General features: G+C 46.3%; 1 protein-coding gene across 1 annotated transcript in view; it reads left to right on the top strand.

The window, feature by feature from the left end:
* Positions 1-27,306, top strand: part of LOC106601024 (inactive phospholipase C-like protein 2) — an 83,259-nt gene that overhangs the window by 46,801 nt on the left and 9,152 nt on the right. Inside the window, exons 2-5 of the mRNA XM_014192875.3 lie at positions 2,426-4,915; positions 13,316-13,519; positions 15,746-15,821; positions 25,573-25,682. Coding sequence (XP_014048350.1) covers positions 2,426-4,915; positions 13,316-13,519; positions 15,746-15,821; positions 25,573-25,682 — 2,880 coding nt within the window. The remainder of the gene's footprint in view (positions 1-2,425; positions 4,916-13,315; positions 13,520-15,745; positions 15,822-25,572; positions 25,683-27,306) is intronic.

Below are 27,306 nucleotides of genomic sequence, written 5' to 3'. Positions count from 1 at the left end.
TCCATCTGTTACTGAGACGCTTTAACATGCTGTGCTGAGAATCCATAATGGACTAGGCATTTAATTATTTTCAACCAGGGATAATACCTTCTGACTTCAAAAGGTGTCAATTCAATGATGTGTAGGGTGTCCGCCCACTCTGCCCAGAGTGGGTGAAAACGCGCTTTGGTGAAATTTCACTTCCTTATGTTCTAAAATGCATTTTACCAGGACAAATATGTTCTGAGTCGTTCAGTGGGGTCTTTCCCTAACATATCACTAACATTATGTCCAAGAAGTCGGATTGTGTAACCTTTGAGGATTTTACATGTTGTGGTGGTCATATGAAAAGGTGTTTCCGTGGGTCTCAGAAAGCAAAATGAACGTGACACAAGCTGAATTAAAGGTAAAAGGCTTTGAAAATAAAAAGCTTGCGTTACACTCAGTACTCCGTTGACATTTCACAGAGATATGCTTGTTTTTCTGAGAAATCGTGATGTCGCATCAGGCGTCGTCTGCTACTGCCTGTCAGGTGTATGATGGATGGCTTTGCTCTGGGGGGATTTATCAGGTCTGTACAAGCATCTGCTGAGGTGGGGAGGGGCATACATACACACTCCTGGATGACCCTGTGACCTTCTTCCCTCCAAAAACACAAAGTAAAGTCTCAGAGTTTAGACTTATTCAAATAGAGAGGATTCACAAAAAGTTCAGATTCACAGAGTAGAGCGTGAGTGAGCTAGATTGAGTATCTTTCCGCCATTTAGTGGCACGATAGCTCATTATGTCTGATTTGCATCCATGAAAACCTCTTACAAGTCGATTCCCACTTTGTCTTTCAGTAAGGAAATGTACCTATTCATACACATTTGGAATAGTTAGTGTCACAGATGTCATTATTCCGTGTGTGTGTGTGTGTTATCTCACTCTATCTTACTACACAGGTCCAAAAGGGATATTGGACAATATCTACTATACTGTACAGTGGTAGGTCTGGATGCCAGTTACAATTAACGTTTCTCCATTTCTTGACAGTAGGTATGGAGCCTCTTTGCCTGTCTCTGTCTTTCTATTTCTCTCTGTTTATCTCGCTCTCATTATCTCTTGTCTCCCCAGTCTTATAGTCTGTAAGAATCCAGGGCTGCCCAGGAGTTACTGAGGGAGATAAGACTAATTAGAAGTGCACTGGGCTCTGCTGGTGCCTGTTGTCTGCCTCTCAAAAAGAAATGAATATACAAAGTTAATTAATTCCCCCTCCTGATAAGTTTTAATGTCACGTGCACAAGTACAGTGAAATGCCTTTCTTGCAAGCTCTTATTCTAACAGTGCAGTAATCAATATCCGTAGCACTGTCAAATAATGTAAAGTAGAACAAAACCACACGAGAAATCAAAATAAGAATAAGAAGAACACGCGAAAGAAAGTAAGTATTGGTCAATTCCAAAACGATATTTGTGCGTGTGTGCGTGCGTGCGTGCGTGTTGGAGTGTCAATGTGAGTGTGTGTGAGGGAATGTGTCCTGTGAGTGTGCAAAAAGAACAATAACAAAATCTAATTTGCAGCTCTATTGTAGTTTGAAAATGTGTAAACTATTAAACTATTGAAAACATTAGCCAAAACAAAATGGTATCCGCTCCCTCATAGCCCTATCATTAAACTGAGTGCTGCACTTCTAAACGGAAACAGTCCTCGTACGGCCTGCATTATATTACCATTTGTCTTGAGGAGAGACCGTGGGAGCCTTCACCACGCAGTTACACAATGTAAACCGGGAGCTGAATAATCAGACAAGGAAATATACATTTTAAACATGCATCTGATTATCATCCCAAAGGCCAAAGTCTTAGTGTTGCACAATGTTATGAATCTGTTAAAAATAGCATTGATTTTGTTATTTCTTCTGGCGGTCAGGCGTCAGAGCAAGCATGGGTCATCCATGGCACTGTGCTGGTACTAATGACCAAGCCTCCGGGGGCTTGGCTTGGTGAAAATGCCCACCATGTCCTCCATAACTGGTCTTCTGATGACAGGTTATTAATGCCTGCTGTCAGGACCAGTGTGGTTTAGCACAACCCAGAGGGAGGTAAATCAGATCCATCTTTACCTGCCAGCAGCATAGGGACAGTCTGTGTTGAAATTTTGTGTCCACAGTGTACACATCCATCCACGTAGGTGTAAACTCTCCTTGCGATGAAAGGACTGCTCTGCTCTGTCTCCTAGTTTTTGACTCTCCTGGCTTATGTAATCAAAGTTATATATCAGTCTCATCAATCTGTTTTATGTGGATGTGTTTGGAAAGAGAAAGTCAATGTGTTGCTAACTCTCTCTCTCTCTCTCTCTCTCTTTCTCTCTCTGTCTCTCTGTCTCTCTGTCTCTCTCTCTCTCTCTCTCTCTCTGTCTCTCTGTCTCTCTCTCTCTGTCTCTCTTTCTTTCTTGTTCACTCCAGGATGGCTCCAAGCAGAGGCAAGTGAGGCAGAAGAAGACTGTCTCCTTTAGCTCCATGCCCAACGACCGTAAGATCAACAGCACAGCCGCCTGCATGGCCTTCATGATGGAGGGCTGCGAGATGAAGAAGGTGCGCTCCAACTCGCGCATGTACAACCGCTACTTCCTCCTTGACCCGGATATGCACTGGCTCCGCTGGGAGCCCTCCAAGAAGGACTCAGAGAAAGCCAAGTTGGAGATCAAGAGCATCAAGGAGGTCCGTCTGGGGAAGAAGACCCCTGTGCTGCGCAGCAATGGCCTGTCCGACCAGTTCCCAGACGAGTGTGCCTTCTCCATCATCTACGGGGACAACTATGAGTCTCTGGACCTGGTGGCCAGCACGGCTGATGTGGTCAGCACCTGGGTGATGGGCCTCCGCTACTTGGTCTCCTACGGGAGGCACACGGTAGATGTGGTTGAGCCTAGCCAGCCCAGCCTGAGGACCTCCTGGATCGGATCAGTGTTTGAGCTGGCTGACATGGAGAGGAATGGCCACATCGACCTGTTCAGGGCCACCCAGATCATCAAGGGGCTCAACCCGGGCATGAAGGAGTCCCGGATAGAGCTGAAGTTCAAGGAGCTCCAGAAGGCCAAAGACCAGTATGGGGAGGACATTGACATGGAAACCTTTGTGGAGGCCTACTGCGAGCTGTGCACGAGGCCAGAGATCTTCTTCCTGCTTGTGCAGTTCTCCAGCAACAAGGAGTACCTGGACAGCAAGGACCTGTTGCTGTTTGTGGAGGTGGAGCAGGGCATGGAGGGCGTGACGGAGGACATGTGCCGGGACATCGTCCAGAAGTACGAGCCATCCGCCGAGGGCCGGCAGAAGGCCAGCCTCTCCATTGATGGCTTCACGCACTACCTCCTCTCCTCAGAGTGTCACATTTTTGACCCCCAGCACAAGCGGGTGTGCCAGGACATGAGCCAGCCGCTCTCCCACTACTACATCAACTCTTCGCACAACGCCTCCCTCCTAGAGGACCACTTCTGGGGCTCCTCCGACATCAGCAGCTACATCCGGACCCTGAAGATGGGCTGCCGCAGCCTGGAGGTCATTGTGTGGGACGGCCCGGACAACGAACCTGTGGTCTACGTGGGGAACTCGGTGGCATCTCAGCTAGCCCTCTGCAAGGTCTTGGATATTATAAACCAGTATGCATTTGAGAGCTCTGAGTACCCCCTCATCGTCTGCCTGGTGACACACTGCTGCATCCCCCAGCAGAGGGTCATGGCCCAGCACATGAAGAAGATCCTTGGAGACAAGCTGTACTTGGATGCCCCCAGCTCAGAGGACCACTACCTACCCTCCCCAGAGGAACTCAAGGGTAAGATCCTGCTGAAGGGCAAGCGGCTGCCCCCAAACTACCCCGAGTCAGAGGGGGAGGTGACTGATGAGGAGGAGGGTCTGGAGATGTCCAGGAGGGTGGGGGCAGACGATAAGGACCATCTCAATGGCCTTAGCTGCAAACGGCTGAGGCTGTGTAAGGAACTGTCAGACCTGGTCTCCCTCTGTAAGTCAGTGCAGTTCAGGGACTTTGACATCTCCAAGAGGGATCAGAAATACTGGGAGATGTGCTCTTTCAATGAGGTTGACGCCAACAGGTTCGCCAACGAGTTCCCCGAGGACTTTGTGTGCTACAACAAGCGCTTCCTCTCCAGGGTGTACCCCACTCCGATGCGGATCGACGCCAGTAACATGAACCCCCAGGACTTCTGGAAGTGTGGTTGCCAGATTGTAGCCATGAACTACCAGACCCCGGGCCTGATGATGGACCTCAACCTGGGATGGTTCAGGCAGAATGGGAACTGTGGCTACGTGTTGCGGCCGGCCATCATGAGGGAGGAGGTGTCATACTTCAGTGCCAACGCCAGGGAATCCCTGCCAGGGGTGTCTGCCCAGCTTCTCCACATCAAGGTGATCAGCGGGCAGAATCTGCCCAAGCCCAGGGGCTCCGCTGCAAAGGGAGACGTGGTGGAACCCTACATCTATGCAGAGATCCACGGCATCCCGGCCGACTGTGCTGAGCAGAGGACCAAGACGGTCTCTCAAAACGGAGACAACCCCGTCTTTGACGAGAGCTTTGAGTTCCAGATCAACCTGCCGGAGCTGGCGGCACTACGCTTCGTAGTGCTGGACGACGACTACATCGGAGACGAGTTCATCGGCCAGTACACAATCCCCTTTGAATGTCTGCAGCCGGGCTACAGGCACGTCCCCTTGCAGTCGCTGACAGGGGAGTTCCTACCCAATTGCACCCTGTTCGTACATGTGGCCATCACCAACAGAAGGGGAGGGGGCAAGGCCCACAAGAGAGGCCTGTCGGTGAGGAAGGGCAAGAAGGCTCGTGAGTACACCTCCAGCAAGACCACCGGTATCAAGGTGGTAGACGAGCTCTTCAGAGCATCCACCCAGCCTCTGAGGGAAGCCACAGACCTCCGTGAGAACGTCCAGGTAAAGTCCTTAACATTCATTATATGTACAAACTTTTATAAATTCTTTGAAGGAGCATTAAAGGCAGGCACTTTCCCTTGCATACATTACATCTGGAAATGACATCAAGTTGGGTGATGTGGAGATATTAAGCAGTCCTGATTGCCGCTCAGGCTGCATTTCCATAATGGAATACGATAAAACTGTTCAATCATTCCACGAGAGATAGAAGGAGACACCAATTAGGAGTGAGGGAGCCTGGAAAGAAATAGTATAGCACAATTAGTAGCTAGACAGGTGCCCCCTTAACACCTCACTGAATAGGAACAAAATGTTGTAGAGGTGACTCTCAGCTCGTTCTCTGTTTATCGCTCCGATGGATAGAGAAACGTTGCTAATTGTGTTGTATTTACATGGTGTAAAAGGCAGGAGCCATAAATGAGAATGTCAGTAAAGCTGGACAATATAAAGGCTTGTGTAAAGGGTCATCATTAAGTGGCTGATGGTCTGTGTTAGGCTCTGTGAGCACCCTTATGAAACCCCCACAGAAATGATAAATGACAAACCAGTCATGTTTCATAATAGTTTATGAACCCCCCCCCTTCTCCCTCTAACATCACCGCTGAGATTATAAGTAGCCATCAATTTATGTTTTGCAATAGTTTATATTTAGATGTTTGTCAGGAGAGGATGGCAGTTCGAGTACAGCTTGTAATTGTTGTTGTCATGATTGAAGGACGTAAAATGAAGCTTTTCTCTGTCTTATCTGGTCTACTGTCTGTCTGTGTGAGGATAAAGATGGGAAGTGAGGAGGCTTTACACGCCCTGTATACTTTGTACATCAGCTGTCTGGTTTAGACTGGCAGGCCTCTTGTCCTGTCTGACAGATTTGAGAATAGACTATTTCTCTGGATACTTTGAACTTCATCAGGGTCAGACGTCGACTCATAGTTTGTTGACATTACTTTATATCCCAGGTAGGTTATGGGCTTTTTAACTCCATCAACAACACTTGATTTGCCCGAGGAATGGAATGGACCTGGTTCCTTAATAAACCAACTGCCACAGCTCTTGGAAAATAAAAGCTGATTATAAAAATGTGAAAACACGGAGCATCATAAAACTCATTATACATTTCTCCATTTGTGTCTGTCCTCTATTCTTTCTTAGCTCCATTTCTACTATCTTTCTTAATTGGATTTCCTTCTTTACTACGGTAGTTCATGAGCACTTATTGTTTCATGTGAGGGATTTAGGCCTATTTCAAATAATTTCAAACGGATAGTAGTTTAGGCTGCATAGTCATAGGATTTGAATCCTCTGTTTCCGTCTATCGCTTAGCACTGTAGTTGCATCAACTGGACAATAGCTCTCTTTTTTCTGAAGAAGGATGTTTTCTTAATTAATATTTCTGCAATGATAGTTTGTTATGAATGGCGTTCATGCAAATATGTTCCTCAAGGGTTGAGACGATAGTTTACATAAAGGAGAACTGCAGTGCACACCCAGAGCTAGGTCTCAGGGGAATTCAGAACAGTACTTATTATGAAGATTGGCAGCAATTTTTACACGGTCTCTCCAAGAGCTGAAAAAGCTATTGTAGTACCAGTAAATAACAAATGTAACAAATGTATGATTATTAGATGTTGTGTTTGTTAGCGAAAGAAGGAAACTAGGTCGCTATGTATCCTCAGTCTGTGATCGGTATGAACCCAGGTACATAGAGCTACCTACTTTCTCAGCTCCCAGATGCTCTGTTTTCAAATCACTATCCCAGATATCAGCACGATTGACTCCTGATCTCAGGTACTATACTTGGTAATCCTCTCAGAGCTTTTAGGACTGTCTCCAGACCTGTTGTTCTGTCTCAGCCTAAACCCCAGCATCGCTGGAGAGCTGTGGTAGGTAGGTCTGTTCTCCCACCAGCCAACCTCAATCTAGGCCTAAGAGCCAAGACCACAATAACTAAGCAGGGGATGTGATTAGAGATCCTGTGGCATGCTGTCATACATTTTTCATTTGTGGAAATTGATGCAGATGATCTTGACTCTCTATTTTCCAAAAAGGGTATCTCATTTACCCAGGCACTGTTACAGACTGAAAATTAATACTGTAATTTTGGGGAATAGTTTTCCTTATAGTGTTGGTACGGATGTGATAAGTGGAGGGTCATTTGCAGGCAAATGACCGGATACAATCTATACCAGTAAATACTATGTTTAGAGAAATGTTTTCTTGTGAAAAGCAGCTGGACATATTTGGGGACTCGATACAAGCCTCATGCAGTTGTTAAATGTAGATGGAAGCAAGATTCCTGACACAGATACTGTCAGCTAATCATTTTGTCAGACTTTATTTGGATAGAGATTTTCCATCTCTAGATGCTCTACAGATGGGCATACTAACTGCTTGCTGAGGTTGCGGTTAGGTTGAGGTTTAGAAAAAGGATTAGGGTAAGGGTTAAGGTAAGGGTTAGGACTAGGGTTAGGGTAAGGACTGCATTTAGGGTTAGGAGAAGGGTTAAGGTTAGGGTTAGAGCCAGGTTAGTAGATAGTCTGTAGATAGTTCATCTCTAGATGCTCTACAGACTATCCAAATAAAGTGTCACCAAGTCATTTTATTTCAAATCTGTGCTTGTGTGTGAGTCAGAAGATGTGATTACACAATGTTCAAAATAGGCCAGTGACAATGAGTCAGTCTAAGCTAGCACCCCCACATTAAATCAGGGGGGTCTATACTAAGCATGGAAATTATACACAAGCGAGACATGTTAGTTGTGACGTTTTTATGTGAATGCAGGAGCTATTCATTTTTCTATCATAATACAAGATTTTAGAAGACAATTACGATTAGGCAACTGGTACAGCAGGTGACCAGATCTGTGTGCGTGTGATGGTGTTTTTGCCAGCATGCACAGCAGCTGCCCTTCTTCCTGAAAGGGAAATAAATGTAAAATGTCCATCTCCCTCAGAGGAACAGCGAAAGAAACGGGCAAACAGCCTTTTCAATAGACTGAAAAGAGAGGCCTCGGGCTTGATGTTGAGATGGATGGCGTCATAACGCACTGTGGTTGGGATCAATGCTTTCTTGTAGATGGTCTCCCCAGATGGACCCTGCCTGTACCTGTAGTATACAGTTGAAGTCTGAAGTTTACATACACCTTAGCCAAATACATTTAAACTCAGTTTTTCACAATTCCTGACATTTAATCCTAGTAACAATTCCCTGTCTTAGGTCAGTTAGGATCACCACTTCATTTTAAGAATGTGAAATTTCAAAATAATAGTAGAGAGACTGATTTATTTCAGCTTTTATTTCTTTCATCACATTCCCAGTGGGTCAGAAGTTTACATACACTCAATTAGTATTTGGTAGCATTGCCTTTAAATTGTTTAACTTGGGTCAAATGTTTCGGGTAGCGTTCCGCAAGCTTCCCACAATAAGTTGTGAATTTTGGCCCATTCCTCCTGACAGAGCTGGTGTAGCCATGTCAGGTTTGTAGGCCTCCTTGCTCGCATACACTTTTTCAGTTCTGCCCACAAATGTTCTATAGGATTGAAGTCAGGGCTTTGTGATGGCCACTCCAATAACTTGGCTTTGCTGTCCTTAAGCCATTTTGCCACAACTTTGGAAGTATGCTTGGGGTCATTGTCCATTTGGAAAACCCATTTGCGACCAAGCTTTAACTTCCTGAATGATGTCGTGAGATGTTGCTTCAATATATCCACATACTTTTCCTTCCTCGGGATGCCATCTATTTTGTGAAGTGTACCAGTTCCTCCTGCAGCAAAGCACCCCCACAACATGATGCTGCCAGCCCCGTGCTTCATGGTTGGGATGGTGTTCTTCGACTTGCAAGCCTCCCCCTTTTTCCTCCAAACATAACGATGGTTATTATGGCCAACAGTTCTATTTTTGTTTCATCAGACCAGAGAACATTTCTCCAAAAAGTACGATCTTTGTCCCCATGTGCAGTTGCAAACCGTAGTTTGGCTTTTTTATGGCGGTTTTGGAGCAGTGCCTTCTTCCTTGCATAGCGGCCTTTCAGGTTATGTCGATATAGGACTCGTTTTACTGTGGATATAAATACTTTTGTACCTGCTTCCTCCAGCATCTTCACAAGGTCCTTTGCTGTTGTTCTGGGATTGATTTGCACTTTTTTGCACCAAAGTACATTCATCTCTAGGAGACAGAACGCGTCTCCTTCCTGAGCAGTATGACGGCTGCGTGGTCCCATGGTGTTTATACTTGTGCACTACTGTTTGTACAGATGACCGTGGTACCTTCAGGCGATTGGAAATTGCTCCCAAGGATGAACCAGACTTGTGGAGATTTCTTTTCTTTTTCCCATGATGTCAAGCAAAGAGGCACTGAGTTTGAAGGTAGGCCTTGAAATACATCCACAGGTACACCTCCAATTGACTCAAATGATGTCAATTAGCCTATCAGAAGCTTCTAAAGCCATGACATCATTTTCTGGAATTTTCCAAGCTGTTTAAAGGCACAGTCAACTTAGTGTATGTAAACTTCTGACCCACTGAAATTGTGATACAGTGAATTATAAGTGAAATAATCTGTCTGTAAACAATTGTTGGAACAATTACTTGTGTCATGCACAAAGTAGATGTCCTAACCGACTTGCCAAAACTATAGTTTGTTAACAAGAAATTTGTGGAGTGGTTGAAAAGTGACTTTTAATGACTCCAACCTAAGTGTATGTAAACTTCCGACTTCAACTGTAAGTGAAGGTATAGGTTGTGGTGCTAGGGGCAGGATGACAAAGAGACGAGGGGAGCCCCATCCCATTGGATGATATTACCACCTGTAGAGGAGACCAGAGCTGGCAGCTGGAAGCGTCACACAGTGTAGTCTGGGCTCCAATAAAGAGCCTCCTCTCCCCTGAGACACACAGCCTCTGACTCACACAGGACAGAGTAAAGAAGGGAGACTTAAAGTAGACTTCAAGTCTTCCTCACAAAGGCCTGTGTTGAGGGTGCATGGTAATGAGAGAAACCTCAGCACACACTGTCACAGCACCAAAATAGCACCACAATAGCACCAAAATAGCACCACAATAGCAGACCCATTCATGCATAAATGCATATATGCAGATTGATACTGTATAGTGCAATGTTTTTATTTTATTTTTATTTTATCCCCTTTTCTCCCCAATTTCGTGATATCCAATTGCGATCTTGTCTCATCGCTGCAACTCCCCAACGGGTTTGGGAGGCGAAGGTCGAGTCATGCGTCCTCCGAAACATGACCCGCGAAACCGCGCTCCTTAACACCCTCCCACGTAACCCGTAAGCCAGCTGCACCAATGTGTCGGAGGAAACACCGTTCAACTGACGACCCAAGTCAGCCTGCAGGCGCCCCGGCCCGCCACAAGGAGTCGCTAGAGCGTGATGAGCCAAGTAAAGCCCCCCCGGCCAAACCCTCCCCTAACCCAGACGACGCTGAGCCAAATGTGCGCCGCACTATGGGACTCCCGATCACAGCCGGTTGTGACACAGCCTGGGACTGCTGCGCCACTCGGGAGTATAGTGCAGTCTTTTACTATACACGTAAACACACACAAGTCACTCTAGCCAGCTGTAAGTCACTCTGGATAAGAACATCTGTTAAATGACATTATTTGTTATTTTTTGGCCTACAGTCACACCCCGTAATACGCATGGAATGGTATTTTTATTTATTTCACCTTTATTCATTTGTATTAAGAAATGCATTATCACACTTCAGTGACCTCTGACAGAGAGTAATTGATCATCTCAAATAACTACTTTCCAAGGTGATCTACTCTAAACAATAGCAGAGTGAAGTGTGTACCTCTCACAGGGGATTGGAGAGGAGGAAAGTGGGAGAGGAGACTGGCAGTTACAGAGAGGCTCTGTAGGAGTGGCAGGAAATCCATTCAGGTTCTTTAGGATTTAACTCTACCTTTCCTTTGTGTGTGTATGCCTTTACGTGGACATGTTTGTGTGTGTATGCGCATACACTGTATGTGTGTGTTTGAGACATAGAGAGAGAAATGGGACAAACACCAAATTGAGACTGCATGCAGAATTCTGAAAAAATATCCTCCATGTGCAATGTAAAACACCAAATAATGCATGCAGAGCAGAATTAGGCCGATATCCGCTAATTATCAAAATCCGGAATAGAGCCGTTAAATTCTACAACCACCTAAAAGGAAGCGATTCCCAAACCTTCCATAACAAAGCCATCACCTGCAGAGAGATGAACCTGGAGAAGAGATGAGCCTGGGGCTCTGTTCACAAACACAAACAGACCCCACAGAGCCCCAGGACAGCAACACAAATAGACCCAACCAAATCATGAAAAAACAAAAAGATAATTACTTGACACATTGGAAAGAATTAACAAAAAAGCCTTGCTATTGAGAAAGAGAAAACAGGCTATATGCACACTGCCCACAAAATGAGGGGAAACTGAGCTGCACTTCCTAACCTCCTGCCAAATGGATGACCATATTAGAGATACATATTTACCTCAGATTACACAGATCCACAAATAATTTGAAGACAAACCAGATTTTGATAAACTCCCATATCTACTGGGTGAAATACCACAGTGTGTCATCACAGCAGCAAGATTTGTGACCTGTTGCCACAAGAATAGGGCAACCAGTGAAGAACAAACACCATTGTAAATACAACCCATATTTATGTTTATTCATTTTCCCTTTCGTACCTTAACTTAACTATTTGCACATCGTTACAACACTGTATATAGACATGATATGACATTTGAAATGTCTTTATTCTTTTGGAACTTCTGTGAGTGTAATGTTTACTGTTTTTGTTTATTTCACTTTTGTTTATTATCTACTTCACTTGCTTTAGCAATGTTAACATATGTTTCCCAGGCCAATAAAGCCCATTGAATTGAGAGAGAGAGAGAGAGAGAGAGAGAGAGAGATATATATATATATATATATAGAGATATATAGAGATATATAGAGAGAGAGGAACAAAAACAGCAGTGAAACCAGACACGCAGTTCTCATTTGGGGAATGTAATGTTGGAGGGGGAGGGGAGGAAAGGATGAGGATAATTAAAGACAGTGGCTAGCTGTTCTGTTCGGTTCTGTGGCCCTGCCTGCAGTCTGGATACAATATGGAGTTTATAGAGCAACAACCACACACACAGTGGCGTGTACTCACACAAACATACATACACAGAAATGTACTATGCGCACACACAGGCAAACAGAAACACACGCACACACACACACACTCTTCCGCAAACACGCACACAGGCACGTTTACACACGCACATCTACACCTAACACTACAGTGAGTGAACCCATACACATGTCACCTCCATTTCCCATTCAACAGTAAAAGCCGCTCTCCTTGGCTGTGCTTCCTCAGCCGGAGGGTGGTAATAGCTTTAGTTGAGGCTGTGTGTGCAGACAGATGCCTATGTCCAGGAAGGTCGGCCCACAAAATGACAGCCATCCTCCAGGGGGAGAAAAGAGCCTTTCTCCTGGGCCGGAGGTCCTGCAGGGGACACAGCTCCGTTCCCACACTGCCTGGCCTACACTGCCTGGTTTGTTGACCGTTTCCCAAATACCATCACCACACACTCTTCCTCCCTCAGTCTGATGTTTCTCACCCTCCTCCTTTTATTATCTTTCTCTTTTTTCTCCCTCTTTTCCTCTTTCTCTTACCACTGATTTTCCCCACTTGTCTCTCTTCCTCCCCTCCCTCCCTTCTCCCTTCTCTATCCCTCTCTTCCCTCTCACTCTATCTTTCCAATTTTGGTCTCTGTCTTTCATCCCTCATTGCTTTTTTTCTTTCCCTGTTTATTTGGGTGGGCCAGTGAATGGTGATATACTGTGTGAATAGCCTGGTGGGCCTGAATCAGGGCTCAGATTCCCATGCTGGAGAGAACAATGCTGGGCTGTGATGTGAACAGTAACGCAGGGCTGGAGGTGCAGGAAGAGAGGCAGGCGTTGTGGCAGGGCCAGAACCAGGGCCAGGCAGCCTGCGGTGGAGGCTCCAGGGCCGCGTTGCACCACTGAACAAGAAGGTTGTGATGTCATGGGAACCGCTGGGTTCACTAATGAACACAAACGCAATCAGGACTGTTCTTTCTCTCCTGAGGTTTTCTCTGACCTAAGGAGAGTATCAGGATACGGTTGACCACATTTATCTCATGTGTAGAGTACGGTCTTGTGGGACATTTTGGTCACAATGATTATTGGTTTTTAAGTTGCTGTGGGCAATGTAGTAATAATGGTAAACTTGTCCCATGATCATCATAGAATCAATGAGACATCCTCTCTGTGTTTGAATTGGACCTTGGGTCCGCTACCTTACAATCCCTTTCAATATTTACAGATTCTGTGATGCTAACCCTCATCCATGATCCTCTCTGTTTATTTACCAGAATGCCATGGTGTCGTTCAAGGAGCTGTGTGGTCTGACGCCGGCGGCCAACATGAAGCAGTGTATCCTGACCGTGTCCACGTGGCTGATGAACAGCGAGCGAGCGCTCAGGGTCACCGTGGACCTGAGTCAAGCCTACCCCACCATGGAGGCCCAAGGGCCCGTCCCCGAGCTGCTCCGCAAGGTCCTCAACGCCTACAACATGGTACTCTATAGCAGCACCACATAGGCATAACATACACTACAGAGCTACCATTCTGTTGAGGTCTATTGTTGTGTTCAGAGAGATACACTTTGTGGGTAAATGCCGAACGAGTAACGCAAGCGCAACGTTCATTGACGGTTAATAGGCGTGTGAACGTTATTCACGGAAAAGGTGCTATGAAATGAAAACCCATCACAAGCTGGTAAGGTGACATGTTACAACACCCTTGTGCGTTATACAGTCTTAAGAGTCTGTTGCAAACTAATGCCTTGAAATAATATTATCAGTGTTGGAAAATGTTCTAAATTGTTAGCACATTATGACACAGCAAGGCAGCATGCCGTAGATGACCTCCACCACAGGGAGTGAACAAACCATTTACTATAGCTACTGCAGCGCTGTGATAAGCACTAATTCATCCCGGAGCAGTTCACCCTGCTGCGCTTCCGCACTGAATCCCATCATGCCCTGTGCCTCCCCAAGCCGTCACTCTCCATCCTGGCTGCTGTCTGATCTGTGATAACAACCAGCTTATCCATTATTCACCAGGCACCTACTGGTACAGGCCAACACAGGGGTGGTTCAAGTCCCCCCCAGCGCTTAGAGAAAGTCAACACCCCACTATTCCACCCCCCCCTGATGGAGATTGCTTTGACCTATTGAACTGGGTCATCAGAGAGGTACTCTTGTGGTGTTGTAGCTACATAACATTACTGTTCATATCCCAGTCACTCCTATTGCTGACACCTAGAGTGCAACAACCTCATATAAGTTCCATAGCTGAGTCTCTAAATATGATTAAGAGCGTGCTTGTCTTTGAGTACCTCTTATGGCCCCCGTACATTACATTCACATGTGAAGGGCTTAATGAAGAGCCTAAATGAAGGGCCTAAAAATAATTCCACTGCTGTTCCATTGCAACATTCCTGTGCACCCTGCCTCCCAGCGTTAGCTAGCAGAGTCCCGACAGCTGAGGAGATGAATCTACAGTGAGGCTGAGTGTGTCTGAGACAGAGGATGCCTGTCCTGAGCACAGGGTCAGTCAGCTGAGTGTTACTGTGTGCTTCCAAAGATTAGTCCATTGGCACACGCCCCACTCTCAAGAACAGAGGCTCCAGTGTGTGTGTGTGTGTGTGCGTGTGTGTGTGTGTACCAGCCCTAGCCATTAAGACCTTAATGGTTGTCCTCACGTGGGCTGGTTGGACGCAGGCGCCGTAACCTGGGAGTGAACTGAGCATCAGCAGATTGGAACTCTGTGGTCAACGCCCCTGAGGCCAGGCCAGAGAGACCCAGCTTAGCCTGAGCCAATGGGAGCCAGCCTCCTGTCCTGTCTGCTGACCAATATGATCCCAGAGCCAGTGGCCCTGTACAAGCCCACACACAGTGGCCTGCTTCTTGTCTCTGTGCTCTTAACTAAAGTGTGAAACTTCATTAGCGTTCTCCTGACTGCTGGGTCAGGCCAGCTGCTTCTCACTGTCCGTGGGAGGGAGAGGCTGTAAAAGCAGAAGGTTTTCAGTCCAGGTCACAGGGTTTGGGTTTGGAACTGGGCTAAAGCTGTAAGGCTGGCTCAATGCTTCCAGGAACACAGGTAGAGGACCAGACGGGGGCTGCATCACAACATGGCACCCTATTCCCTATGTAGTGCACTACTTTTGGCCAGAGCCCAATGGGCCCTGGTCAAAAGTAGTGCACTAAATATGGAACAGGGTGTCATTTTGAATGCAACCAGACTGTTCTCACCTCCTGTTCTCACCTTTTGTCTGACTCTGTGTGTGTGTGTGTGGGGGGGGGGGGGGGCGGCATGTGTTTTGTCTGACTGTGTGGGTGTATGTATTTTGTCTGTCTCTATCTCTGTGTGTGTGGGTGTGATTCCCAGGGTCTGGCCATAGCAGAGGGAGAAACAAGTTTATAAAGAGCCAATGATCAAAGGACTTTGAGAAATGTTGACATACCCTCTTTCTCTTCCATCGAATGTCTCAGAAGAATTTCCCTTTAGACTTTGTTATTCATTATTCCTATGGTATTCCCCCATGTTTGGCTACGCGTACATTCAATGATAATTCTGTGTTATTCTTTACTAAGAGGTAGTGTTTCCATTGTCCTGTTTAGCCTTGTCTACAGTAGGACTCATGACATAAGAAGTCCCTCTCCGACACAGGAATTGCTTGATACTGTACGACCTCACTTCCTCTTGCGTAATCTTGTCCCCTGTTTATTTCTCTATAGATGATTCAGACGAGCCGGACGCTGATTGAGTCAGCTGATGTGGTCTACTCCAAGCTTACACAAGCACAGCGGGCAGGTAAGGCTTTGTAGTATTCACTTTACCAGTGACATAGCCTGGTAAAGTGCTGTCTCCTAAGGTCAGCACAAACAGATCTTGGACCAGTCTATGCTATGCCACGGGTCAGGAGCTTCACCAAACCCAGACAAACATCGGCATAACACTGCCCACCCTCACTCCCATCCCAAACTGGTCTCTGATCAGTCTTTCTATTACATTTTTTTTACCAGGTAAATTGACTGAGAACACATTCTCATTTACAGCAATGACCTGGGGAATAGTTACAGGGGAGAGAAAGGGGGATGAATGAGCCAATTGGAAGCTGGGGATGATTAGGTAGACATGATGGTATGAAGGCCAGATGGGAATTTAGCCAGGACACCAGGGTTAACACCCCTACTCTCACAATAAGTTCCATGGGAGCTTTAGTGACCACAGAGAGTCAGGACACCCATTTTAAAATCCCATATGAAAGACAGCACCCTACACAAGGCAATGAGATGTTCTATAACACCACTTCCAGCAGCATCTGGTCTCTCATCCAGGGACCGACCAGGACCAACCCTGCTTAGCTTCAGAGGCAAGCCAGCAGTGGAATGCAGGATGGAATGCTGCTGGCCCAGGAGATAGAAATACATGTGGGGATTTCATCATAGTCACTGTCATTGCTATTGCTGTCGTCATCCAGTAATTTACCATTTATCTTCAGGGACTCAGACCTGGGTAGTTAACACGTCAGTCGGCATGTGAATTCACTCACCAAGCAAGACGGCATTGAATGGAACAAGAGGAGTGAATAAACTGAATTATTCCCTTAAAAAGAGCAGAGAGGACAGGAAGGACAGTAATAGATAGAAAGATAGAATGAGGGAGAGAATGGAAGCAGGGAATCGTCAATACTCTTTTTTTAATGGCTTGTGGACAATAGCGGTGACTAAGGCTTTTGGTGTGTGGTTGTAATTGACTATAATGAGATCTTTTAAGTACAAAATGTCTCCAAATTAGGGGGCCAATGATTGTCTTTCTCCTGGCTCCCCATCCTCTGCGTGGGGCTGTAATTGCAGGTTGCCCCACTGCAGTACTGAGTGGCTGCAGACAGAAAGTCGGCTGCAGACAGACAGTGCTCCTAAATGGCAGAGAAGATAAGATAAAGATGCATCAGGATTCCTGATTTATCATCATTATGTTTGTTTACCTACAGTATTTGTATCTGCCCTCCTCTGAAGGCGAGACATAACACAGATAGTACATTCTGCACTGGTAAGCTCATGGATATTAAACAGATGCACGTAAGCAAGCAGCAAGTGCACATGTGTACACCTCCTAACGTATTTATTTGGACAGTGAAGCAGCCTGTAGGGAGGAGGTCAAAGACCTGGCAGTGTGGTGCCAGGAAAACAACCTCTCCCTCAACGTCAGCAAGACAAAGGAGCTGATCGTGGACTACAGGAAACGGAGGGGCAGCCCGCCCCCATCCACATCGATGGGGCTGTAGTGGAGCGGGTCGAGAGTTTCAAGTTCCTCCACATCACTAAGTAATTAACATGGGTCACACACACCAACACAGTTTTGAAGAGGGCACTACAACTTCCCTTCCCCCTCAGGAGCCTGAAAAGATTTGGCCTGGACCCTCAGATCCTCCAAAAGTTCTACAGCTGCAACATTGAGAGCATCTTGACTGGCTGCATCACCGCTTGGTATGGCAACTGCAAGGCACCCGACCGCAAGGCGCTACAGAGGGTGGTCTGTACGGCCCAGTACATCACTGGGGCTGAGCTCCCTGCCATCCAGGACCACTATACCAGGTAGTGTTAGAGGAAGGCCCAACCAATTGTCAAAGACTCCAGCTTTGTTACAGAGGCATAAATATCATCCTCCCCAAAAAATGCTAACCTCCTCTGTTAATGGTAATGGTGAGAGGTTCGCATGTCTTGGGGTATGATATTTGACATTGTAACTTTCTCACTCATCATTATTCAAGGTTCATTCAGGATTATCTGTAATCATGGTAGTATCCACATTAATTTATTAGTGTTTAGAAACATATTCTATTCTTATTTACAATAAAAGTGACTCCAAAATAACACAATACATTATTTACCATTCATTTCTATTGTGCACAGCATAATCCAAAACACAACTAAAACAAACTGCAAATGCATCCAACAACGTTGTAGTCACACGCTTGATGTAATCAGTGTTTGTTAAGAATATGAGACCAAATGCAAACGTTTTGACTAAATTGAAGACACTGTAAGTGAATTTGTCCAAATATTTATGACTAGATACATGAAGTGCATTCATTTCTAAATGGTAAAACAGATATATATGAAAATACCTTTACATAAAAGGCGACATTCTGTACTATAGTACATACAATACCAAAATGCTGGAGTATAGAGACAAATGAAATGTTGTAGCTTCACTGGCGAATAAATGCGTAGGTTAGTGTACAGTATATATTTCTATAGAGTGCCTTCAGAAAGTATTCGCACCCTTTGACTTTTTCCACATTTTGGTGTGTTACAGCCTGAATTCAAAATGAATTACATTGAGATTTGGTGTTTTTAGAAAGTTTTATAAAATAGATTACAAATGAAATGTCTGGAGTCAATAAGTATTCAACCTCTTTGTTATGACAAGCCTAAATAAGTAAAAATGTGCTTAACAAGTGACATAATAAGTTGTATGGACTCACTCTGTGTACAATAATAGTGTTTAGCATGATTTTTGAATGACTACTTCCTCTCTGTACCCCACATACAATTATCTGTCAGGTCCCTCAGTCGAGCAGTGAATTTCAAACACAGATTCAACCAAGACCAGGGAGGTTTTTCCAATGCCTCGCAAAGGGCACCTATTAGTAGATGAAAAAAGCAGACATTGAATATCCCTTTGAGAATGGTGAAGTTATTAATTACACTTTGAATGGTGTATCAATATACCCAGTCACTACTAAAATACACTACTAACTCAGTTGCCGGAGAGGAAGGAAACCACTCAGGGATTTCACCATGAGGCCAATGGTGACTTTAAACAGTTAGAGTTCAATGGCTGTGATAGGAGAAAACTGAGGATGGATCAACAACATTGTAGTTACTCCACAATACTAACCTAAATGACAGCGTGAAAAGGAGGAAGCCTGTACAGAGTAAAATTATTCAAAAACTTGCATCCTGTTTGCAACAAGGTACTAAAGTAATACTGCAAAAAAAGTGGCAAAGAAATGAACTTTATGTCCTGATGACAAAGTGTTATGTTTGGGGCAAATCCAACACAACACATCACGGAGTACAACTTTCATATTTTCAAGCATGGTGGTGGCTGCATCATGTTATGGGTATGCTTGTCATTGGCAAGGACTAGTGAGTTTCTTTGGATAAAAATAAATGAAATAGAGCTTAGCACAGGCAAAATCCTAGAGGAAAAGCTGCTTTCCAACAGACACTGGGAGACAAATTCACTTTTCAGCAGGACAATAACCTAAAATACAAGGCCAAATATACACTGGAGTTGCATACCAAGACACCATTGAATGTTTGTAAGTGGCCTAGTTACAGTTTTGACATAAATCGTCATGAAAATCTATGGCAAGACTTGAAAATGGGTGTCTAGCAATGAATGATCAACAAGCAACTTGACAGAGCTTGAATAATTCAAAAAAATTATAATGTGCATATTGTACAATCCAGGTGTGCAAAGCTCTTAGAGACTTACCCAGAAAGACTCACAGCTGTAATTGCTGCCAAAGGTGATTCTAACATGTATTGACTCAGGTGTGTGAATACTTATGTAAATGAGATATTTCTGTATTTAATTTTCAATAAATGTGCAAAGATTTCTAAAAACATGTTTTCACTTTGCCATTATGGGGTATTGTGTGGATATGGGTGTGAAAAAATATACATTTCATCCATTTTTTATTCAGGCTGTTACACAACAAAATGTGGGAATAAATCAAGGGGTTTGAATACTTTCTGAAGGCACTTATATATACACATAATATTCAGAATGAACTGTGGATGGAATGAAAAATATCCATATGTTAACAGAACCAGGCAGAGACAGGGCTTACACACGTAGAGACACACAGGACTGTCTTACTGAAGACACACTCTGTGGTAAAGCTAGACGTGTGTGTGTGTGTGTGTGTGTGTGTGTGTGTGTGTGTGTGTGTGTGTGTGTGTGTGTGTGTGTGTGTGTGTGTGTGTGTGTGTGTGTGATGGCTGGTTCTTCTATCCTTGTGGGGACCTAAAATCCCCCAAAGTCTCCACAAGGACAGTAAAACAAGCAAAATTCTCCCTCGTGGGGACATTTCCCACATCCCCATGAGGACAAAGGCTATTTTAAGCTTAGGTTTAGAGTTAGGGTTACAATTAGTCTTAGGTTTAGAATTAGGTTACGGGTTTAGTGGTTAGGGTTACGAGTTAGGTTTGGATTAGGGTTACGGGTTAGGGAAAATAGGATTTTGAATGGAAATTAATTTTAGGTCTCCTACAATGTGTGTGTGTGTGTGTGTGTGTGTGTGTGTGAGAGAGAGTGTGTAAGAGTGATACTGAGATGGTTGGGGGGACTTTCAAAGAATTCAGCAGACACTGAAGCCACATGCGAGCCTGCACCCCACAGGCCTCCCCTCACACAGTAGCAGGCTCATGCCCATGCCCAGCCACCTCCATGTGGGCAGCACCATGTCCCTGTGCCAGTGTTGTGCTTCCCTTTTACCCAGGGATGGAGCATGAAAGCTGGGCTTGAATCCGAATGCACTCCCCCGCTCCTCCATAGAACAGCCCCACAAGAAGCCCTGGGCTAAGCATGGCTGAAACCCCACCAGTAACTGCACAGCTATACAGTCACACAGCTGTGTGTTGGTGTCAGTAGTGGGATGTCAAGGGGTGGGTTATGTAATAAGAAAACATTGGGGGTGGGGGAACGGGAAAAAAAGAACCTCTAGGGGCCCTCAGCCTCATGTCAAACATAACACTTTCTCTAACACCCAGCTCCCTCCCTCCCTCACCCTCCTCCACCCCACCCTTCACCCAGCCCAGTCGTAAAAATACATGTCCTGCAGCCATCCCATGTCTCTGCATCCCAGCTCATGCTTTCTGACAAGTGGGCTGTTTTGGTATTGCTTGGCCAGACGGAACAAAATGGAATGGAAAAATAAAAAGTGCATGGCGAAGGAGCTACAAACACAGGAAGCTGAAGCGGCTTTATGTTCCTGTGACACACATGGCTGGGCTCTCAGCAGCCCCACGGAGACACAACACGTGGGTTTGTGCCCATAGGCAACGTTGTTGCCGGTGATGTCTGGTGAGGACCTGCCTACAAGCCCTCAGTCCAGCCTCTCTCAGCCTATTGCGGACAGTCTGAGCACTGATGGAGGGATTGTGCGTTCCTGCTGTAACTCGGGCTGTTGTTGTTGCCATCCTGTACCTGTCCCGCAGGTGTGATGTTCGGATGTACCGATCCTGTGCAGGTGTTGTTACACGTGGCCTGCCACTGCGAGGACGATCAGCTGTCCATCTTGTCTCCCTGTAGCGCTGTCTTAGACATCTCACAGTACGGACATTGCAATTTATTGTCCTGGCCACAGCTGCAGTCCTCATGCCTCCTTGCAGCATGCCTAAGGCACGTTCACGCAGATGAGCAGGGACCCTGGGCATCTTTCTTTTGGTGTTTTTCAGAGTCAGTAGATAGGCCTCTTTAGTGTCCTAAGTTTTCATAACTGTGACCTTAATTGCCTACTGTTCCACAGGTGCATGTTCATTAATTGTTTATGGTTCATTGAACAAGCATGGGAAACAGTGTTTAAACCCTTACAATGAAGATCTATGAAGTTATTTGGATTTTTACGAATTATCTTTGAAAGACAGGGTCCTGAAAAAGGGACGTTTCTTTTTTTGCTGAGTTTATATGCAGTAGAGAAAACAGCACTCTGTTTGAATGTCTACTCTCTCTGTCCTACTTCCTCCACCCCCTCCCCGTGATCATTATGCCCAGCCATTATTGCTTCTAATTAATGTGTGGACGTGCATACATGTTGCTTTTCATAACATACACATCATGTATATACCCCTAGAATTGCTTATTCAAATCCTGCGATTTGTTTCAAACCACAGAGTTCATATCACCCGTTTTAATGGTCTTTTCCAGCCCTGGCACCAGAGGGACAGCAGCAGTAGACTGGCGTTAGCTAGCGTGGGTATAGGGCAGGAGGACTGATGGAGGGAGGAGGAGGTAGGAGGAGGTAGGAGGCACAGGCTGCATGGACATGGCTATGTTTATTTATTGATATCCATTCCTTCCCTCCCCCTCTCTGTCCCTTGGTGAGATTCTCCGCCTCCTCTGGCTGCGTTGGTATGGTTAGCAGCCTCTCACCATGGATCCCATTACCATGGAAATGCAGGGGATAAAGAGACCCCTGTCTTTTCATAGTCAATACTGCCGTTTCGGACAGAGAGAATCCCATTCTCTGCGGTGTCCTGGGATGAAATTCGGCTTTGGCTGATCCCTCCCTCGCAGCACATCACTCGTAATAAATAAATGAAGCTCAGCTCGGAGCCTCTCTTTTTTGATTTCCTGTTACTCTCTCTCTTGTGGTTCTGCCTTTTTCTCCATTCTGTTCATTTCTCTCGTTAGTCCCGTTTTCTCACTCCTCTTTTGCTCTATTTTACTACTCACTCTTATCTCTCCCCCTGTTTCTCTCCCCGCCTTGGGCGGCAGGTAGCCTAGTGGTTAGAGTGTTGGGCCAGTAACCAAAAGGTAGCTGGATCGAATCCCCAAGCTGACAAGGTGAAAATCTGTCATTCTGCCCCTGAAATGGGCAGTTAACCCACTGTTCCCCGGGTGCCAAAGACGTGGATGTTGATTAAGACAGCCCCCCACACCTCTCTGATTCAGATCGGTTGGGTTAAATGTGGAAGACACATTTCAGTTGAATGCCTTCAACACCCCTTTTCCTTTCCCTATGTGTATTTGGAGCATAGGTCTGTGTGTGTAGGTGCATGCAGAGAGAAGATAGCAGGAACATCTTGTCCTCTGTCTCTCTCTGAGCACGTCCCAGCACCGTCTCTCTCTCACTCTCTCTCTCTCTCTCTCTTCACACGAGAAGCAAAGCGTGAGACTGAGCCGTGATAGAGTAGAGTATACCATAGGGGTGCATTACTTGAAGTGACAGTTAAAAAGGACAAGTGTGCCACCGACAGGAAACAGGACAAGTGTACCACTGGAGGGGAACAGGACAAGTGTACCACTGGAGGGGAACAGGACAAGTGTGCCACCGGAGGGAAACAGGACAAGTGTGCCACCGGAGGGGAACAGGACAAGTGTGCCACCGGAGGGAAACAGGACAAGTGTGCCACCGGAGGGGAACAGGACAAGTGTGCCACCGGAGGGGAACAGGACAAGTGTGCCGCCGGAGGGGAACAGGACAAGTGTGCCGCCGGAGGGGAACAGGACAAGTGTGCCGCCGGAGGGGAACAGGACAAGTGTGCCGCCGGAGGGGAAAAGGACAAGTGTGCCGCCGGAGGAAAAAAGGACAAGTGTGCCGCCGGAGGGGAAAAAGGACAAGTGTGCCGCCGGAGGGGAACAGGACAAGTGTGCCGCCGGAGGGGAACAGGACAAGTGTGCCGCCGGAGGGGAACAGGACAAGTGTGCCGCCGGAGGGGAACAGGACAAGTGTGCCGCCGGAGGGGAACAGGACAAGTGTGCCGCCGGAGGGGAACTGGACAAGTGTGCCGCCGGAGGGGAACTGGACAAGTGTGCCGCCGGAGGGGAACTGGACAAGTGTGCCGCCGGAGGGGAACTGGACAAGTGTGCCGCCGGAGGGGAACTGGACAAGTGTGCCGCCGGTGGGGAACAGGACAAGTGTGCCGCCGGAGGGGACCAGGACAAGTGTGCCACCGGAGGGGAAAAAGGACAATTGAGAAATGAAATGGTCCGAGAGGCTGTGTACCACATGGTTCCTCAAGCTGAGGGATGGGCCTGGAGAAAAATGTAAACACTTAAAGTCATAGACAGAGCTATGGATGCAAGGACTGACCATCCAATATATAAAAAATTGATTTTTAAGCATGTTTTGAGGCTATGCAGAGTTTGTTTACATGTATAATGTTTACAAACATTGGTAAAACAAGCTTATATTTTAGGTTCTGATTGGATTTGACAGTTGAACTAAGCTCATTTAAATGTTATGTTCTTCAAGAAGGAACAGGTAAGTAGAGAAATATATATAAATTATATATAAATTCATAAATCCAAAAATGGATGTAGCAACTGCAGAGATCCCCTTTAAGAACTGAGTCTGACACCTTTACCTTTGGTTTTGTTGTGAATATAAAGGAGATAAATGAATGGGTTGAGGTTCAGGTTATGATATCTCACTGATTCATTTCACTGACAGCTCGTGGAAACACAGTACAAAAATATTAAATCATCAAATAAATGGGAACAAAACAGCTTAATATAACAACAGTGATTATTATCACTTTGAAAGAACAGCAGCACAGTAAACCAGGCGACAGAGAGATGGGTAGATGAGTGGACGGATGGATGAGAGGAGAGCGTGTCAGAAGGCTGGGCACAGAGAGAGAAAGAGAGAAATGACCTCTGGCTGGCCACTTATTGTTGCTCACCGTTATTATTGTTGTGAGTATCTCCCAGGTGCTATTTATAACCCCTGGATGCCCCAGTTACACTACTGCTCAGAAGCGGCTCACTAGTAATATCTTTCTCTCTTTCCCTCTCTTGTTTTGTTCTCCATGCCTCTCGGCTAGGGGGATCCTCAGCCACTGGACTGTGGTGGTGTGGGGCTTTATGGGCGTGTGTCTGTCAAGGGGTGGCTCTGCAGGAGGAATGGAGAAATGGGTGTGCCAATGTGTGCCATGGGGAACCGGAATAGTGATGGCATACTTTGTTGAGGGGACTTTTTAAGTGGAGCACACAACATGAAGGGTAGGGACATGTCTTTGTAGTGGGAAGTTGCTCTGTATTTAGACTTTGTCCTCAAACTCTGAAAAAGTGTCCAGGGAAGCAGCTGTACTCAGCATTACAGTAGCTGTGTACTGTAGAAGTCAGTGTCAATCCAGTAGCAGATGATCTGGACAGTGGACAGATTTACAGCAGTACAGTACAGGCCTGGGACCGTCTGAGGTGGTGTGTTACAGTACACCCTACAAGCCATGGGACCGTCCGGGGTGGTGATGGTACAGTACACCCTACAGGCCATGGGACCGTCCGGGGTGGTGATGGTACAGCAAGCCCTACAGGCCATGGGACCGTCTGGGGTGGTGGTGTTACAGTAAGCCCTACAGGCCATGGGACCGTCCGGGGTTGTGGTGTTACAGTAAGCCCTACAGGCCATAAGACCGGCAGGGGTGGTAATGGTACAATAAGACCTACAGGCCATGGGACTGTCCGGGGTTGTGGTGTTACAGTAAGCCCTACAGGCCATGGGACCGTCCGGGGTGGTGATGTTACAGTAAGCCCTACAGGCCTTGGGACCGTCCGGGGTGGTGATGGTACAGCAAGCCCTACAGGCCATGGGACCGTCCGGGGTGGTGGTGTTACAGTACGCCCTACAGGCCATGGGACCGTCCGGGGTGGTGTGTTACAGCAAGCTCTACAGCTGAAGATGAATAACATTATTTATTGTCCAAATGGACACAAGGTCCAATGGAAATTCGACTTCCGCTTTATCCTAACCCCTCTGACCTTGGCTGCCTGTACCCTATGAACAGTCCATTCACCTCTTGTGTTTGTGTTTGTCCAGGACTGGACTTCCATGTGGACCTTCACAGGATCGGGGCGAAGGAGGGCCTGAAGGGCCGGAAGCTACAGAAAGCCATGGAGAGCTACGCCTGGAACATCACCGTCCTCAAGGTATGAGTACAATACATCCATCCATCCATCCTAAAACACAGGAAACTCTTTGACAAGATACTGTACTATTAAAGACTAATGGATAGTGTACTGTATAGTGTACATCCACACACTTTGTCAACATAACACTAGCAATGTATGGCTAGTGCATCATTCGTTAGAAATACTGCCTCATTCTGCATAAGTTCACAAGATGACTGATTTGCAACAACTTCCAGTAATTTACAGTGATGTTGCTGCTATACTCTCCAAGGAGATTACATCAATTTGGCTAATTGGCACCTCCCTTCTTTGTAATCCTTAAATCTCTTAATTAAATGGTGCAGCTCCGGCCTACATCCTGTATCTGTGGGCTCAGCAGTAACTAACATGATAACACATCCCACATGAAAGAAATACTATAGTATACTATTTACATTTTAGGGGGGGACCTTAGGAGAGGAGGAAGATTATTTAAGATACTGTTTGAAGAGGTAAGGTTTGAGATGTTTTTAGAAGATAGGCAGGGACTCTGCTGTCCTAGCTTCAGAGGGAAGCTGGTTCCACCATTACAGTGCCAGGACAGAGAAGAGCTTTGATTGGGCTGAGCGGGAGCTGCCCTCCTAGGGGTGGGAGGGACAAGAGACCAGAAGTGGGAGAACGGAGTACTCGGGTTGGGGTAAGCATAGCCTGAAGGTAGGGAGTTGCAGTTCCTCTTGCTGTTCCTTAGGTAAGCACCATGGTCTTGCAGTGGAAGTGAGCTTCAACTGGAAGCCAGTGGAGTGTGCGGAGAAGCGGGGTGACATGAGAGAACTTGGGAAGGTTGAAAACCAGGTGGGCTGCACTGTTCTGGATAAGTTGCAGTGGTTTGATGGCACAAGCGGGGAGCCCAGCCAACAGCGAGTTGCAGTAGTCCAGAAGAGAGAGGACAAGTGCCTGGATTAGGAACTGCGCCGCTTCCTGTGTGAGGTAGGGTTGTACTCTACGGATGTTGTAGAGAATGAACCTGCAGGAGCGAGTCACTGCTTTGATGTTTGCAGAGAACAACAGGTTGTTGTCCAGTGTCACACTAAGGTTCTTTGCACTCTGGGAGGGCGACACTGTGGAGTTGTCAACCGTGATGGAGAGGTCTTTGAGCGGGCAGGGCTTCCCCGGGAGGAAGAGCAGCTCCGTCTTGTCGAGGTTGAGCCTGAGGTGGTGGGCCGACATCCAAGTTTAGATATCTGCCAGGCACGCAGAGATGCGTGTCGCCACCTGGGTGTCAGTAGGGGGGATGGAGAAAAGTAGTTGAGGGTCATCTGCATAGCAATGATAGGAGAGACCATGTGAGGATATGACGGAGCTGAGCGATTTGGTATATAGAGAGAAGAGGAGAGGGCCTAGAACCGAGCCCTGGGGGACACCAGTAGTGAGAATACGTTGGGCAGACACAGATCCTCTCCATGTCACCTGGTAGGAGTGGCCTGCAAGGTAGGATTCAATCCAGGAGTGGGCAGAGCCTGAGACGCCCAGCCCTGAGAGGGTGGAGAGGAGGATCTGATGGTTCACAGTGTCGAAGGCAGCGGATAGATCAAGGAGGATGAGAACAGAGGAAGTGCGAAAAGGCTCCATGACACAATGAAGAGCAGTCTCGGTTGAGTGACCC

Source organism: Salmo salar, chromosome 03, assembly GCF_965601325.2.
Source record: "Salmo salar chromosome 03, fSalSal1, whole genome shotgun sequence".
NCBI lineage: Eukaryota > Metazoa > Chordata > Actinopteri > Salmoniformes > Salmonidae > Salmo > Salmo salar.
This window is presented reverse-complemented; position numbering and strand designations above follow the sequence as displayed.